This window comes from Gopherus evgoodei, chromosome 2, assembly GCF_007399415.2.
Source record: "Gopherus evgoodei ecotype Sinaloan lineage chromosome 2, rGopEvg1_v1.p, whole genome shotgun sequence".
Taxonomy (NCBI): domain Eukaryota; kingdom Metazoa; phylum Chordata; order Testudines; family Testudinidae; genus Gopherus; species Gopherus evgoodei.
In genome coordinates, this window is record NC_044323.1 from 64,949,569 (window position 1) to 64,968,703 (window position 19,135).

Below are 19,135 nucleotides of genomic sequence, written 5' to 3' on the forward strand. Positions count from 1 at the left end.
GTTAAGAATCAGAGAGCTTGGCAGAAAATAAGGTTTCATTTTTGGCAGAGACACAGCTTCTGTTTTATGCGACTAATACCAAAGAGAAAGTCCATCATGATTATAGTCCATTTTTTCCATTAACACACACTTGTTATATGTAAGGAGTCTACAGCTCCAAGTTCCACAGAGAATGCTTTTGTTACTGCAGAACAATTCTATTTTATAGCTGATCAGTAACAGGAGACATCTCTGCCAAAGTTTTAAAATCACCTATATAAAATGCAAAGACCTGGATGTAGAGTTAAACACCTCTTACTTATCACAAACACATGTGATTCTCATTTCTTTCACTGCATAGTATGCAATGTTAGAATATCTTTTAATCCTAGATTTATTTGATATTCATGGGAAGAGCAAATCATGTGCTGAAGTTTGCCGAAGGCTTTTGATTTTGGCATAAGCTACCTTTAACTGCCCTTTTCTCCTTTAATTATGGTCTAAATTAGGTGAGACTTTCAATACATTGGACTTTCTGAAAAAATACTTTATATCATGGAGCCTGGCAACACACAGAGGACAGAGTCAGACACATATACAAAAAAGAATACAGAAAGGAGAACAGAAGGCATTCTAAGGCCTAATCTACAGAAGTGTACTGTGCCAAATACCATTTGTTCTAGCTAAAATGCATCCACACACAAAAGCAATTCAAATAGTTTTAAAATGTGTTAGATGCCATTTGGGATAGATTAAACTTCAGCAGGGCTAAAAACTGTTTCACTTTGAAGTATTTTAGTGCTAGTGTACATACACACTGGCTGAGCAGTTCATCTAGTCCACCTACTGCTGTCCCACAGTGCATCTGTGGCCTTCAAAATCTCCCAGAATGCCACTAGTGTTACTTGTGGAACAGTGATAGCATGAATACAGGGCAAACCTGCAAGTCTCCTTAACACAATTCAACATGCATAAGAGTGTGCCTCGCTGGAGTGCCCCCTGCTGGCTATAGGTAGCTCTGCAGTGTCCTGCTTTAGCTTCCTCTTCTGCTTAGGGTCTATTAAAAAGCCCACACCATCTAGATATTCAAAAGAAACCCCATTTCTGGCAATCAATTTATTAAATCCTGCACAAAGTCTTTCAAAACCTCCAGTCTTCCCACAGTTTCAAACTGGGCCCTATCTTCCTACTCTCCAGTGTTTCTTGCTTGGAGTTTGACATTCTCTGCATTCTCCCCAGATCTCCTTCTTGCTAGTGTCTTTACCTCTATGACTCAGGGCCCTGGAGGAGCCCTCTTACTCCCTGCAATGTCTGTATGCATCTGCCGTCCCACCTGCAGCATCTTTTCTCTTCAGGCATGTCTACACTTCAATAAAACACCCACAGTTGGCTTATACCCACAGACTTGGTCTCACAAGGTCATAAAATTACAGGATAGACATCCAGGCTCAGGCTGAAGCCCAGGCATAGGATCCTCACCCCTAACGGGGTCCCAGAGCCTGAGCCTGGACATCTACACTGTAATTTTATAGTCCCACTATCTGAGCCCTGCAAGCCAGTCAGCTGACGCAGCCAGCCACAGGTGTTTTTTTACAGTGTAGACATACCCTTCCTTATCTACCACAGGCCCGAAGGGTCACCTGACCCAATAACTAATGAGGAGGTGTCAATATCAAGAGAGGGAAAATTGCTTTTGTAGTGAGCCAGCCACTCCTAGTCCCAATTCAAGCCCAAATTAATGGTGTTAAGTTTGCAAATGAATTGTAGCTCTGCAGTTTCTCTTTGAAGTCTGTTTTTGAAGTTTTTTTTATTGAAGGATGGCTACTTTTAAATCTGTTAGTGAATGTCCAGGGAGATTGAAGTGTTCTCCTACGGGCTTTTGTATGTTACCGTTCCTGATGTCTGATTTGTGTCCATTTATTCTTTTATATAGAGACTGTCTGGTTTGGCCAATGTACATGGCAGAGGGATATTGCTGGCATGAGATGCCACATTTTTTCCACCCTTTTGTAAAGGAGGCCATGGCTGACCAAGACATCGCAAGTCTTCTTCCAATTTCTTTGCAGCAGCCTCTGGTCTGATGTGTATGATCCCAGATAACTAAATTCATCTACTGCTGCTACAGCTTAACTGTTAATCGTGATGTCTGCTTGCATTCTGTTGTTACTGATTGTGTCAATGTATATGCATGTCATTTTTGCCATTCAGGAATAGTCCACATTCCTCAGTAACAGTTTTTACAGACTCCAGCATTTGTTGTATTGCATCGACGGTTGCAATAAAGAGTGTCATATCATCAGCATATGTGAGGTTGGTTAAGAAGTGTCCACTAATGGAAATCCAGGGCTTGTATCTTAATACATTTTCCATAAATGTTGAAAAGACTTGGGGACAGAATGCACACTTGTCTCAAACCTAGCGAAAAACCACTCACCATCACTCACTTCTGTTTCCACTATGGTCTGTTGTTGACAGTAGAGATTGAACTCATAAGATGCTCTGCATGTCTGACAGTATCCTCCACAGATGGTCATGTCAAACACTTGGAAGTAGTCAGTGAAACACAATCAGTGGGTGATTATACTCACTGAATTTTTCAACTATATGACAGATATTTACGATTTGATCACATGTGCCTTGTCCGTCTCCGACACCAGCTTGTGGTGGTGGTAGTTCTGCTTCATTCAATCCTGGATTATGTAGAGTGGCATTTTATTTGCATTCGAGATCAGGGAGCTGGTATGATAATTGTTGCACTCTGTTATACACACTTGTTTGGCAAGGGCAAAAACATTTCCTTTGTCCAGTGGTCTGGCCAATTTCTAGTCATCCACGTGTCACTGGAAATTTTCCAGGAGATCAATACCATGGTCACCAATCACTTTTAGCAATCCTCCTGGTACTTTATGTACCCCTAGTGCTTTCCCAGGCTTCATTTTCACAGCAGCATACCCCATTTCCTCTTACAGTATAGATGGCTCTGTACTCTCTTCTGTAATCCTGTACCATAAATGGCTCTGATGAGGCATGCAGATTATTGTGCCAATCTCTATCTGCATTTGATATCACCTTCAGTAAGAACTCTGTCTTCACGATCTTTTATTATGCTTGGTTTCAGGGGAAACTTTTTTAGTAAGAAGTCTGACCACTGTGAATGTATCTTCTGTATTATTATTCTCTCTATAATTTCAAGTTCCTTGAATTTTGCCCTGATGCATTCATTCATCTTGTCTAGTCTGCTTTTGAATCTGTTTGCTCAATGTCTTGTATTCTCTTCAACATTCTTTAGTCTCCAAGCTACTCTCTTTCACTCTGCATTGTTTTTTTGACAGCTCAAAACACCTTCCCTGTTAACCCTGGTGCAGTCCAACCCTTACTTTTCAAAATGTGTGCTTTGGTAGCTTTGAGCATTGTAGTTTTCATTTTATTCCAAAATTCATTCACATTGTTCTCCTCTTTCACTTATGAAAATGACTCAGTCTTAATCTGTACAGAAGTCATGTAGTTTTTGCTGATTTTGGACAGGTCCAGATATTGTGGACCTGCTAAACATCTTATCTTTTTAAGTTATAATTTTAGGTTTCAGGGCTTCAGGATAATAGCTGATAACCTAACCTTCAGTCTGCACTTGAGAAAGTGTTTATTCATTGAATACAATCTCCAGTATCCCTGTATCATTACACAGTCCATTTGGTTATTGGACATGCTGTCAGATGACCTCCATGTAAATATACATCTAAGATGTTGGGTAAGATTGTGTTTGTAATGACCAGATGATTAGAGCAGCAAAATTCAACTAAACACTTTTTTCTCTCATTTTGTAAATCCAGACCATTGTTTCCCATTACTAGTTTATGAGTGCTTGCAGCTCCAACTTTCAGGTTCAGGTCTCCAATTACAAGGATGATGTCTGTGTGTGGCATTTTAATGAGTCTTTCTTCAAACTGTTCATAGAACTCAACTGTGGTGGCTTGAGCTGCTTTCACTGGGGCATAAACCTGTATGATCTACTTATTAATTAGGTTTACTTGAAGTAAATCGTAATGATTCTATCTCTGATTGGATTACATCCAAGTACACACTTTGATTTCTCCTTGGATAAGATACACACAATCCTGAGCAGTACACCACATACTTGAGTAGTACACCACATATCCACCCATTTCCATGAAACGAACCCTACCATTCCATCACAGCTTTGAGATTCCATGTACATCGATCTTACTTATTTCCAATTCGTTGGTCATAAGGACAACCTTCCCTTCACACATACTCCTCACATTCCATGTTCTTACTGTGATGATTCATTTATGAAGGTTCAGATCATTCTTTTCCTTGGTGCAATTATCAGGCACTGTACTTCTCAAAGGATTTGGTGCAGCACCATTATAACCGCAACCACTACTCTTACTGGCTGGAACTTCCTCCCCCATATAATTTGTTGCACCTTCAGGTCTATAGGGCGGGGTGGTATCACCATCCGGCGCCACATGTGGATCATGTTAACTTTGTTCTTCCATGGGGAAGTTCCCACTGTAAAAAGTACAGAGGGTGGTTTCCCACTGCTTTCCCACCAGTTGTGGTTGCCATTGGTTAAATTGTGGTTTAACCCTTCTACCTTTCAGTGACATTTCCTCCACCTGGAATGCCACTACCGTCCTAAAATGCTCATTCATCCAAAGCCGTTGGTACTTCCTGAGGCTGTCAGTCACAGGTGGTATCCATTATAGTAGCAGGCTACTCTACAACCTGACCTGAAGGAACCTAAATATATAAGGTAATATCCTCAGCATAGACAACAACTGCTTATATAGAGTCCATGTCTCAAGAGCTTCCTTTCCTTACCTGATAGAATTCACCAACTTGGCGCACATAACCAGCCACCTCCTTGTCAAGGGGATGGATCCTCCATATGAGTCTTTCAGCACTTTTGTATTCTTCCACCTTGCTCCATGGCACAGTAGGCAGAAAGCGTTCCGTCAGTGGAGCTGCTACTATGATATCAAGCTGCCCATTGTATGACAGAACCTGGAAGAAGACAAAGCAGTCAATATTAAAGAAACTGTAAAGCTCATTTAAACAAAATTTAGCTCTGCAGTACTTTAGATTCAGCACATTAAACCCTGGGTGGCCACATGAACCTCTGGTGTAGAGTAGTCTAAAATTTCAAAGACACAAACATGACTTATAGCCATCTTTGCCTCTCACAACTGGCCCCTGCCTGTGCTTTCTGGGCTGTGCAGAATTTCAGCCCTGTTCTCTCTCTTTTTCCAGGAGGAGATCAACCACCACCATCAACATTGCAGTACTCATACTATGCCAAAACTGGTATCAAAAAGACCTGAGAAATCCAGATATTGCAAGATTTGTTTCAGCACAACTGTCTCAAAAGTCTTCCAAGAGTCAATCAAAACTGAAGGCTCAGCTCCTTAAGAAGGCATATTGATAGCATGTTATTTGACTATGAATATTTATATCTGCTATTTGTGAATTTTGTATTTTAAATTACTGAAAGACAATGCAAAAGCTCAATCTATGACAGAAGTTTAGAAAAGTAGACAGTCTGAGACAGCCAGGAATTAAGATCTCATTTCACATTCTCAAAACTGTAGTTGAATCAGGACTTTAATAAAAATCCTACCAGCCATTATAACTCACTTCTGTGGAAGCAACAGAGCAGTAACAGTGTAGGAATTACCACATCAGATATTTCTATGATGCACTTAACACCTCTGTTCAGGCAAAAATGTATCATTTTTCACAAGAATAGCAAAAAAAAAAATGATTTGACTTCATATAATACAAAGTAAGGTACATAAATATAGTAGTATATAAATAAAATCAGGATGAGAACTTAGTTAAAATATATGTTTAGTCTAAGATTTAGTGTTTCCTTAAAAATACTGCTTACATAAAAAGTTTGACACATTAATAAATGCCATTAACCCTTTGACACTGGGCCTGAGCATATGCTGGGAGCACTACTAAGCACAAAGCAACAGACTACACATAGGTAGGTGTTTCAAGCCAGTGGATGTCTTCTGAGACTCTCTGCTGGGGCAAAGTTATTTTGGTGTGGAGGCTGACACATGTGACAATATCCCAGGCAAACCTTATGGAATTAAATTAAACCTTATTTAATTACATTTAATACCTCTGTGGTCCATTGTATTGAAATGTAAATATTTTTGTACCATTGTGGGACTTCTTTGGGAGGAGGAAGGATTAATGCAATCTCTGGAAGATAATGTGAACTTCAAAAGACTACGCTGAACAATGGTTGATCTTTTGGGAAAATACGTAAAGTTGAATTCCTAGGAAGTACTGGGGAGAACTGGATTGCAAACCTCCAAATACAAACAACTTTCGAAGCTTTGCTCTGAGGTGGGGGACCATTTCTCTGCTGATCACGGGTTATCAGAGCACAGTTCAATGACCTAATCTGGATTCTCCGGGGACCAACAGACAAGAAAGGACTTTTGAATAAATACCCTGAGTTTAAGCTGACTCAGGGCCTTCTTCCTGACTCAGCAAATGGACAGGACCTGTGGTCCATGGAGGGAAAGGTTGGAAGGACTTGGCCTACTGACACCCCATAGGACTGTGTGCTAGTTCTATGCTGAGGCTGTTATGAATTTATGACCATAGAAGAGACCTCCTTTGTGGGGTTTGAAGGACTAACCACCTTCCAGAGCCCATGTCGGAATTGAGGTGACCTCTAGTAAGCTTTTGAGAATGCACGTAGGCTCTTTTATTGTCTAATGTTTTATCTACAGCACTTTTACCCTAAGAATAAATAAGCTTGCACAGAAAGAGCTGTGTGGTAGCTTATAACTGTTGCAATTCTTCTGTTATTACTCTCTGAAGAGAAGGCAAGAGAAGCCTGCTTAGACACCCTGTCTTTTGTTGGCAATAGTACAGTAAAGGCAGGGAACTGGTCAGCCTGGAGATACCCGGGTCAGAAGGGAAAGAGATGCGTGTCTCCATCAAAGAAAGGTGGTGGCCAAGGAAGCTGGAAGCCTGGAAATAGGTACCCTTGCTGTACCATACAGGGGAATTAAGGTACAGTGGTTCTGAACTGTCACAGAGAGGTTCCAGGCTTTTTACTTTCCCACTTGCCAGAGTAAAGAAAATTGGCTGAATCCTCAAAGTAAACGTGCACATTACTTTAGGAAAGGTGTATTATCTGCATTTAAAAAAGTTTCCTCACTCCACAGTAGGGTTTCTTTATAAATCCCATATTTAAGCAGTATTTACATTTTGTATCAAGCAGTATCTAAGAGCAGTCTGGTAGTGCTCAAACTAACAAAAACCTTTGTACGTCGAGAATATGAACACATTTCCTGTGTGCTATTTATTCCTTGTTTCCAAAAATTTTGGTGAAGTTAAAAGCTTTTTTTTTTTAATAAGGCTCATCCAAACTAGTTCAATAAAATAATTGCATTATTTATATAAAGGAGCTTTGCCTCAAAGACCTCATGGCCACTGCAAAATCTTCTGCAGCTGTTATATTCAACAGTATGGGAACAATTATATCTGTGTTGTGCTCCCAAGTATAGGCTAGAACACAGAACAGTATTATACAGCCAAGATTATGCTTTAAACATCTCTGGTAAATCTTCTATAGAAATTCCACAAAGAGTATTTTAACACAGAAGTTACACACAGTCTAAACTAGCATTAACTTGTCCCATTGCTTGTTACTGACAAATCTACTTCTAGGAGAGAAATAAAATTTATATAGCTTTATCTACATACAAAACCCAGCAAAATGAACTTTTCTAGTACAAATACCTAGTCTTTAGACTGATTACAAATCATTACTTAAAATGACTAGAAGAATCATTGAGAAATGCCAAGTTACTCTATATAAAGAAATAATCTGCGAGAAAGGGAAGACTAATTGCTACTTTTATATGTAGCCCCTAATATAGTAAGATTGCTTATGATTTTTTTCCCCAAGAGAAACACAGTCTCTTTCTAATGTTACGGTGGAAACCAGATTAAAGAGCAATCAGTACAAGTGATGCTGAGGCAAAACCACAGAGGAGAAAAACTTTTCTCTATAACTAATGACACTTAATTCATAGGAGATTATAGCTTGCTTTTTAAATGCTTGCTTTTTACCACAATTTCACTCCTCTAAAACGTTATTATAATTTCTCCTTTTGCTCTTTCCTTATGTTTCTCGGAATTGGTTACCATGATTATTAGTCCCAGTAAATTGGGCCCGATTACACAAACAAGTACTAGGCTACATAGTTAGGTGTTGAGCCACAGAAACTCCATCAGCTTCCCAAATGAGAAATTCAGAAGACATTTTAATGGTGGTAGAGATATGCCAGATCCAACACTATGGCCTTTCCTCATCTCAGCCTTACTATTTTTCCTGCATCACTAGCAGCTTAGAGCATATAGCATCTAGTGAGTTTGACTCTGTAGAGACTGTTGAGAGTCCATTAAATTCCTCCATGTGAAAGTCAGCTGTGAGGCAGTCAAGATAGTCTTCCACAGTTTACAGAAATAAAGTCTGATTGAAGACATGTTCAGATTGCACTCTGACTGATGCCAGGTACTTAATGTTAAATACATCTAGGAGTTTGGCTAGCTGAAGCAAGTGAGATTTATTCCAGACTTTTGCAGTAGAAACTTACTCTGTGGCCACAGAATCAAGGAAGAAATGTCTAATCAAAGGCCTGTGATCCTCTTTTTAGAGGAATAGAAAACTGTTTGGATCCCCTCACAAAGTTTTCCCCAAAGTTGTTCCATTGGTGGGTGCAGTAGAGAGGAAATGCAGCATTCGTCCTCACCCAAGCAGAAAAGTGAATGGTTTGGCTCCCAAACTACTGGAGGATCCAGTGTCACAATATTCAGATTTTTTTCTTAAAGCACCAGCTCCTGGAATCATGAGAATCACAGCATCCATTTTAAAAAGTTCCTAGCCTCATGTTTGCAAAGAAAAGCTTGAAAATGAATTTTAAAGGCTCAGACACAAGAGGCAAATAAAAAGAGAGATGAATTTATTTTGTTTTAGAAAGTCTCATGATTTTTAAACCAATCATGATATTTTGAATGCTTGATGTTGTACACCTTGGGGATCCACAGGAGCATGGGTGGCAGGTATAATAGGAGCCACTGCCACGGGCCAGCTAGTGCCGGGGCTGCTCAGAGCTGGTGCTCGGGCCAGGGCTCAGTCGGCCAGCCAGATGGGGCTGGCTCAGGACTGAGGCCAGCCCAGGGCTCCTCTGGCAGTGCGGGGGGGGGGGACGTGGAGAGGGGAAAGGCGTCTCAGGGTTCCAGCTGGCCGGGCTTCTCCAGCTGCAGTGGCCTCAGGGCTCTGGCTGCAGGGGATGGGGCCTTGTGCAGAAGGGCGGGGCCAGGTGCTAGCCTCCCCGAAGGGGAGGTCCACTCGCCGTTCATACACAGGAGGCTGGGATTATCAATTAAGGCTATATTAACTTTGTACAGTGCTCTCCATAAAGTGTAGGACAGAGATTAGAGGAGGGGAGAGGGCCCTTGTCAGTATACACTTTTCACTTACTTAAAAAATGAAGGTGATAGAAAAACATCACAGTGATTTTACCTTGAATAAAATGAGAGACTAAATTTTAGACTGTAAAATTGCAGAAAATGTAATCTGTACCTTCCAACAATATACAGCTTTCTCTTCTTTAAACATATGCAATGAAATTTTAAAACTTCTTAACCACTGGAATAAATAGTAGTTTAGTCATCAAAACTGAAAGGCATGATTTCGTCTCAATTCGGCAATAGAAAAACATTATATTCCCTTCTGATTTTTAGCCTTGGGGATAGGGCTGCCAACCCTCCAGGATTGTCCTGGTGTCTCCAGGAATTAAAGATTATAGTGATGAAATCTCCAGGAATTTGTCCAACCAAAGTTGGCAACCCTACTTGAGGCAGAGGCAGGTAATTGGCCAAACCATGAATACAAGTCACATCTTCCTGAATACTCTCAATTACAAAGTTATCAAAACAGCTGGAAGTTGTTTCAGGCTCACTGTTGAATGCAGAGAAAGTTGTGCTTTGCAAGTCAGTCTTATTTTCTTTATTTTTTTAAACTAGTTCCATTGCCATAGCTTGTCCTATTTACAAGACATCATAATACTTTGCAGACAAACTTGTGCTCCTTTCCCAATGATCTAGTGACCTTACTCTCTAATATTTTGTGGTTTCCTGTTTAGGGAAATGATTCAACAGCAGCCTAAGCTGTTTCAGGCTGTGGAATGATCCCAGTTGGCTGCTATCTATCTCCATTTTGAACATATTCATATTCACCAACCAAAATGGTGAAGAGATGTCAATAGATGTCAAGTTAGTGAAACATCTGCAAGGAAGTGCTGCATACTTATTCATTCGACTACTGGAGAGTCCTAACTCACAGCTATGTAACATGTAGTAGTTTCTGCTTTGTGCAATTTGGTGCATTATGGTTGTTTGCCTTCATACAATGTTGAATTTTGTCAAATTGTATAAGGAAATGTTCCAAAAATCCTTCCTTACAGAATTAAGTTAAAGCTGAAGAAGACAGCAAGGACACAAGTTACTTCTTGAAAGCTAATTTAGAGTAACAGCAAACTGCATTTAGATAAATGAGTTTTTATAGCTCAGATTTTGACTTATCATGAACAAACAAATGCTAAGACAAAGCGAGTCCCATTGATTTAGGGTGATCAGATGTCCCGATTTTATAGGGACAGTCCCGATTTTGGAGTCTTTTTCTTATATAGGCTCCTATTACACCCACAAATACCCCGTCCTGATTTTTCACATTTGCTGTCTGGTCACCCTACATTGATTGGACTTTTCATTCACCTTATACTTTTGGTAGTTGCACTGCAGAAGAAGCAGATTCTCAATATACTGGGTTGTAAAATCCAGGAACATGAGTCATCGTAGCCTACTTTTAACAAGTTGCGATGGAAAACTACTATACATAGTGAATACACTTAGTCACTTGCAATACTTTGTGGTTACTTTTAGACTACTGCTTCCTTCTGTAGAAGTAGTAGTTGGTAGGAGTTTTTTGACATTTTTTTGTTGAAACTTTTAACGAGAAAGGGTTGGTTTTGATGAATTTCTCAACTCAAAAATGCTGACAACATTTAGAAGTTTTTGAAACATCTCATTTCACATTTTTTAAATGAAAAAATTCATTTTTCTAGTTCAAAACAACTTCAAATTTTTAACTAATACTATTACAATTTAAAAAAAATTAAATGGTCAAAATCTAAATAAAATATTTTTTAATTATTGAAATGAAACCTTTTGACTGGCAAAATCAAAATTGTTGTTTTAGATTTTCATGAACTGAAAATCTGAGATTTCAACTTTTCATCCCAATTCAGGATGGGAAAATTTTTCAAGGTCTAAAATTTTTGTGGGATGGGAAAACCATTTTGCACCTTCTTCTAGTGAGATGAGCATGATGGATAAAAAGTAGCTCTGAATAATGCTTCCCCCTTCAATCAAGCCTCCAGGTGGTTTGCTTTTTTTTTTTACAACAGTGTAACACTGTTGACTCATATTTAGCTTGTGATCCACTATGACACCCAGATCCCTTTCTGCAGTATTCCTTCCTGGGCAGTCATTTCCCATTTTGTATGTGTGCAACTGATTGTTCCTTCTTAAGTGGGGTACTTTGCATTTGCCATTATTGAATTTCATCCTATTTACTTTAGACGATTTCTCCAGTTTGTCCAGATCATTTTGAATTTTAATCCTATCCTCCAAAGCACTTGCAATCTCTCCCAGCTTGGTATCATCTGCAAACAATGTAAGTGTACTCTTATGCCATTATCTAAATCATTGATGAAGATATTGAACAGAACCGGATCCAAGACCGCTCCCTGCAGGACCCCCACTTGTTATGCCCTTCCAGCATGACTGTGAATCACTGATTATTACTCTCTGGGAACGATTTTCCAACCAGTTATGCACCCACCCTATAGTAGCTCCATCTAAAGAAGACTGGATGCAGTGTCTCCTGAGAGAAGCCATGGGCTACAAGCTCTGCTTATGCTTCCTCTAGAATAGAGGTGGGAAAACTTTTTGGCCCGAGGGCCACATCTGGGTATGGAAACTGTATGGCGGGCTATGACTGCTCAAGAAATTGGGGGGTTGGGTGCGGGCTTTGGCTGGGGGTGTGGGCTCTGGGTGGGGCCAGAAATGAGGAGTTCGGGGTGCGGAAGGGGGCTCAAGGCTGGGACCGAGGGATTCAGAGGGCAGGAGGGGAATCAGGACTGGGGCAGGGGGTTGGGGCGTGGGAGAGGGTCAAGGGTGCAGGCTCTGGGCGGTGCTCACCTCAAGCAGCTCCCAGAAGCAGCAACACATTCCCCCTTCCGGCTTCTTTGTGGAGGCGCAGCCAGGCGGCTCTGCATGCTGCCCTGTCCACAGGTGCTTGGGACGGGGGCAGTGTGTGAAGCCCCCTGGCTGACCCTACATGTAGGAGCCAGAGGGTGGACATGCTGCTGCTTCCGGGAGCCACACAGAGTGGGGCAAGCCCCTGACCCTGCTCCCTGGCTGGAGCGCCAGAGCAGGGCACTCCCCGGACCCCACTCCCCAGCAGGAGCTCAAGGGTCAGATTAAATCATCTGGAGGGCCGATGTGGCCCCAAGCTGTAGTTTACCCACTCCTGCTCTAGGAAAACAAAGGTCACTTTCCCAATACTCCTGCTTTTCTCCACTGATTTGAAAGAGAGCCAAGATCAGTCTACTCTAGAGAATTTGGTATAATCATGCCCATGCTTCTTAAGCCCTAAATCCAACTGTCTCCACATTATCTGCTGCCAATGCCCCTTCATGTGAGTAACTAGGCAGAGTATACTCCTATTTCTTCTCTGGACAAGAAGAAATTCAGCTGCCTGTGAATGTAAATACTGATACAGATACACACCACACATTACCAGTTCCTCAGAGGCATTTGAAGACTAACGGAAAACAAAAATCTGTGAAGAGAGTAAAAGTCCTCTATTGTCTGAATGAACAGGCTGAGGAATCACAGGAATGGAGGGACATTTGTTATTTGTATCACGGTAGTGCTAGTAAATGTCATTCCCTGCCACAAAGAACTTACAATCTGAATAGACGAGACAGCCAAAGGGTGGGAGGGAAAACAGAGGCACAGGGAAGGGTAGGAGGGAAAACCAACACAGACCAGCTGAGCAATCTTGGGCAAGAGAGAGGAACAGAATGCAAGTGTCTTGGCACCCAGTCCAGGGCTCTATACAACAAGCCACAGGGCATCTCATGCTCCTTATGTTAACAAATAAGCTAGTTCAAGAAAAACAGAAAGAAGCAAAACAAATAATTCCCCCAACCCTTTTTCTCCTTTGAGGAAAAGAGATATTTCTACAGTTTTGACTGGACTTTCTTTGCCCTGCTGGTTGGCTTTTTGCTCCTATCCTCACAACCCACAATTCTCTCTTCATAGTCCCTCAACTGCAGCTTCATTCCATACCTACTCCTCTTCTCCCCTGCTCTGTCTCCCAGACCCCCCCTTCACTGTTCCCTCTCCCTTCCCTTTTCTTTCCATTTAACTTAGCCCCTTCTAAGTAAATGCATCAATAAAAATAAAATCATGGCATTAACATGCCATTTGCCACCATCACGTAGTTCATTCTGCTTGTGTTTTATACCTAGTTCCCCACCCTGCGGCTGTCTTGTCCATTTAGATTATCAGCTGTTTGGGGCAGGGACTACTCTGTGTTTGCGCAGTGCCTAGCACAATGGGCCCTGTTCTTGGTTGGCCCTTAGGCACTACTGTAATAAACATGATCAATCAAGCAGTGAAAATAGTCCAATCAAAGCTCACTTTCTGCTTATATTTGGATGCACAAACGGATATAGAGGCAGTGTCCTAACTATTAAAAGTAATATTGAGTAATACGTCTCATGAAAGCTATGCAAGAGTGCTGCAGTGTGATTGTTTTCTCTAATGTACATTACAAAAAAACCCATCTTTTATTTTAAACACAAGTTGATTTAAGTATTTACAGCTCCATTCACAATATCCTCTCTTGACCTGGAATAATATTTTCAAAGAGGAAGAAAGAGGTTTTCATACAAGACTCTCTTAAATGGAGGGAACTCCCACACAAAACAGAACTTCACAGTTAAGAGTTTTTAATAAAAAAATAGGCTGTGTTCTCACAGAATTTAAAACAAAACAAAAAACAAAACAAAAAAACCCACAATATTTGTATATACTTTGGAGCAGTTAAATTTGTGCCTATCCTTTTCTAAGTACGGTTTTAAGGTTTTAGCTAATGTATTGCTAGTTAAAATAAGATGCACAAGTGCACCAAATGTGTGGAGTGGAATGTCATAACGGCTTAACTAACTGGAAGAAAGAACCTGTCTCCAAATTGTTGCCCAATGACAGGAATACAAAACAGAATTCAAGAACAGAGTGACAAGTTTAAAGGGAAATGTACAGTCCCAGGAAACGTACAGGCCCAGTCTGTTGCACATCAGGGGGTTATTGTCTCTTTAAAAGTAATGAGCAAGGTTGCTGTAAAACATCTTTAACATTTTGAAGTTTATACAGAAAGAATGGCAATAAAAGAAGGAAAAAGCTTCAGTTAGTGGCTGTAAAAGTGGTTTAACTGATCTGGCATTGGGCACATCAGCTGAATTTTCCCTCAGCTTGTAAGCTGCTGTGGGACTTTGACTCTGCAGTCTAACAGAAAAGTCCACCCCATCCAAATGAAACACACACAGTACTTCTGTTATCTGGGGTTTTCAGAACCCACAGAAGGGGTAACTTAACTATTTCACTCCAGGCGGTGTCAGGAATAAATCAATAGGAACACAGCAAGTCCATCTGATAAGATTAATGCAAATAAGCGTGCTCTTATCTAACATTGCAGTTTATTAGATTTAAGCACACACAGATATAAGCAACAAGTTTAGAACATCCCAGATATTTACCTAACATCTGGAACGGTATTGAGTAATTAACAGTGGCCAGTTGCTCACTCATCGGTGAGAAAATGTGTCAGGAAAAACCTCTCTCAAGTTGGCTTCAGAGGACTGCTCCAAAGTATACCCTATTAACTAATCTTTTATAATTAACTTCTACAAAACACATAGGCCATAATGACCTCCTACTGGATCATCACTTTTCTAACTTTCAATAAACTTTTAATATCAGAGCTGTCTAGATTGAAGGTTTTCCAACCACTAAGGTTTTCAGTCTCAGTTGTTTACTTGTCTGTCCCCTCCTCCCATTCTGATAGCTGAAACAGCCAGCCAGATATGATCTTGCTTCTAAAAGCCTGTCTCCAAATTAACCCTTAACTATGTGGTGTTCTATTTCATTAATTCATGTTGGCTAAATGCACATAATATGGTTGCAATTGGCTTGATCACATTCTGGGGTACATGCATCTCTCAAATCCAGGGTAACACTTCCAGCCAGCTTCTTTTGCTGGGTCTCAGACCACTCCTGGAGGTCTGTCTTCCCCATTCTCCAGGGAGAAAAAAACCTTCCCTTTCCCGTGAGGCTCAAAATAGTTTATTAGTTACTGCACTGATGCAGGGTGCCTGTAGTACCTTTCTCTCCATAACTATCAATAGCCATGCCTGGCTTCAATTGTTCCTTGGCAGTGCCCAATGTCCCATCAGTTCCTTTGTCCTGATGATGCAGGCCACAAAGCTCGCTCTGTCCCTCCTGGCTGTTTCTCCAGCTCCCTTAATGGAGCTCCAACCCAGGCTTCCTGCTTGGCCTCTTTGCAATGTTGCCAACTCTCATGATTTCTTCAGGAATCATGGGATTTTGGCCAGCGATGGGGCCAGATGCAAGAAGCATCCGCTCTCTCACAAATTTCAGCTTTACCTCTGGGAAAGCCTCCTCTGACTGGCTGCCTTCCCCACTACCCTGCCTGCTGGGGAAGAGCAGCTAATCAAGGCTGCTGAAAGAAGCAGGCAAATCTCACTCCTTTTTTCGCAGGAGCAGACATCATTGTCACATGAGGGGAGGGGAAACAGGGAGCGGAACCTTTAAAGCAGCCCCAGGCAGTTGCTCTACTCCCTTCATTTCTCTCCCTCTCCTCCTTCATCCCTGCAACACCTGGCCAGGGAAGGCGCAAGGGGGAGGGAGAAGATGCCCTGCAGCTGCTGAAGGAATAGAGGTGAGGCTGGGTGGTCAGAACTGATGGGGGACTGGGCAGAATTAACTGCATTGATACATGTGTGAGCGTTGACAACACTAATTGTCACACACACACGGTAAGGGGAGTTCAAAAATAAAAAAGACAGGTGAAAACCACAATATAATCTTTTTTTAAAAAATAGTCATGATTTTATGGGGTCTGACTCATCATTTTTGAACCTTTGGAATTGGCAATAGTACCTGGAGCTCCTCCCAAATAAATGCTTGTCAGCTCTCCTAGACTCTCACTCTAGCCAACTGCAGAGATATGCCCAGCACTTCCTGCTCCACGCTGGCTATATTACTAACTACTGCCACAGGCTTGTCTTCTACACTGGGTCCTGTCACACAGGATTATCGCCTACCTCTCTCCCCTCTGATTTCCTACCTGGTGTTACTTCCGACTTGGTTACATGATCCTTTCAGAGATGCACAAGTCCCAGAATGTCTGTTCCTGAGGGGAGAGAACCTTGGAATAGGCCTGGCTGGACCCAGACCACAACTAACCTTGGGAGACAGAATGCCCTATTAGTGTCCAAAACTAATCAAATAGTAGAAGCAGTGTAAACAGTCTTGAGCTAGTTCTTCATTCCCACTACTGACAGGGGCAAGAGCACCTCCTTTCACTCAACCTTTCCTGCCCCTCTATAGCCAACATATTAAGAATGACCAGCTTTGGAAGGAGTGTAATAATAGATGGGGGAAGGTAGGGCATAGGAGGGAGTGAAGAAGGCAATCTTGAAAGTACGTTCTTTCTCCCTGACAGTACATAAGAAAAATTAAATGTGGGTTATCTCTGGTGAGACACCAGTCTATCGTGAGTGGACCCAGCTGTGAGATCCCACATACTTCTAAACCCCACTACGTTCAGATAGTGACTGGTCATTGTTCCTAGGTCTATATCTCTCAGGCACACACCCAGGTGCAGACTTCATGTTTGACAGGACCCTGAAGTCCAGCCACTTTAGACCTTGGAACCAGCATCTCAGCCCTCTTGAGCCCCCAGTTGCTTGGACTCTGGAGAAATGTGCCTATGTGGCCATCAAAGCTCTAGTTTATAGGTCAACACTTCAGGAACAATGTGGCAGGAAAACAAGGAACATAGGCTTAGATAGGACAGACACCATAATCATTCTTATGGCTCTTCTCTGAATCCTCTCCTATTTATCAAGATCCTTTTGGAATTAAGAATAAGAGGATTAGAAAATATGTCTTATAGAGATGGACTCAAGGAGCTCAATCTATTTAGCTTATAAAAGAGAAGATTAAGGGGTGACCAAAGTGCAGGGCCGGTGCAAGGATATTTTGCGCCCTAGGCGAAACTTCCATCTTGCGCCCCCCCACCCAAAAAAATCACATACATTATACACAATACAGGGTCACAGAGTAACATGTTATAATTTAGAATTTATGTTTCCGCGCTTTAAGTTTAGCAAATTTAGAAACAAGTTCCTCCAAGTCAATGCTGTGAGCAATGTCATGTTCTATTGACAAGGTAGATAGCCCAACAAGTCTTTGTTGCAACACTGATGTTCGCATATATGTTTTTATCAACTTGAGCTTCAAGAAGCTTCGCTCACCACTGGCCACAGAAACTGGGAGAGTCAAGAGGATGCGAAGAGCAATAACTGTGTTAGGGACACTATCTGTCAGCTTATTTTCCCATATGAAGTTCAATACATCTTGCGGTGATGAACTCCTTTGGACTCGTCTTGCAATAGCTTGCAATTCACTGCACAAGTCAAAGGCATCAATATCTTTGGATTCACCATGTTGCAAATGTAACCCTTCTGCCCCTCTGAGTTGGCAGCAACAAGGGCCGGGTTCAGTATCCAGGGGTTCCGTTTCAATAACCCAATTCCAAACCAGCTCGAGCCCCCACCCAGTGACCTGGGAAAATCTTACACACACCCCTAGGCGCCTCAAAGAGGCAATGCTTCCCCTCTCGCAAGCACAGAGTCTTGGTGTAGCAGGAAAGATTTAATACATGAGATAAACAACAAACACTAAATTGGGAAAAACACCTCTACTAGAGTTCATAGACCAAACCGTGAGCCAAGACCCACCCCAGGATTTTGAGCTGTGTCCTCTTTCCTGGGCTTGAGTCCAGCAACCCCCAAATCACCCACAGTCCCAAAAGTCTCTGTCCTGGGTCAGTGCAGCCCCAAAGTTCGAGAGCCTATCTGCAGAGGTCTCCCCCGCCCCAGCCTGGTAGACAGGGGCACCTTACGTGGTCCAGGGCCGACTGCCCTGCCTCTCCGTGGGTTCTGCTCCCGCCTTCTCCACGAACTGCTGCGCTTTACCAGCCGCTCCACTCTGCTCCTCCAGCCGTCCTCAGAAACTGCTCCGCTCCGCCAGCTGCTCTGCTCCACCAGCTACCTTGTGAGCTGCTCCAGTTGTCCCTGCAGACTGCTCAGCTCTGCTCGCTCTGTGGGCGCTCCACCCATCTCACAGCTACTCCGCTCCGCCAGCCGCTCCGCTGCCACCAGCCGTCCCCACAAACTGCTCCACAGTATAGCTTTGGGCTCCCCACTAGTTAGCACTGTACTCAGTGCTCTCAGCTCAGTGATTTTAGCTCAGTGATTTTCAGCTCTTAGTGATTTTCAGTTCTTAGTGATTCCAGCTCATAGTAGGGGAGCCCCAGTGCTAGTGCACCATTAGCCAAAAGTGATTTCAGCTCAGTAACCTGTATCTGGATTCTTAAGGAAATAAAAAATCAACTCTGACATTCCACAGTGGAGAGAGGAGGGGGTGCAACTGGTGCTTCTAGCTCCACAAGGAGACTGCACCACCAGGCACAAATACCTGTTCCCAGCCTCTCTCAATTCTCTGGGTTTTGGAACCCATGTCCCATGTCTAGCCAGTATCACCCAACTGAGGGTGACTGCTCAGCTCTGCTCGCTCTGTGGGCGCTCCACCCATCTCACAGCTACTCCGCTCCGCCAGCCGCTCCGCTGCCACCAGCCGTCCCCACAAACTGCTC

General features: G+C 42.3%; 1 protein-coding gene across 1 annotated transcript in view; it reads right to left on the reverse strand.

The window, feature by feature from the left end:
* CPVL (carboxypeptidase vitellogenic like) overlaps positions 1–19,135 on the reverse strand; it is a 98,971-nt gene that overhangs the window by 12,046 nt on the left and 67,790 nt on the right. The window contains exon 12 of the mRNA XM_030549382.1: positions 4,825–5,007. Within this exon, the coding sequence (XP_030405242.1) occupies positions 4,825–5,007 (183 nt within the window). The remainder of the gene's footprint in view (positions 1–4,824; positions 5,008–19,135) is intronic.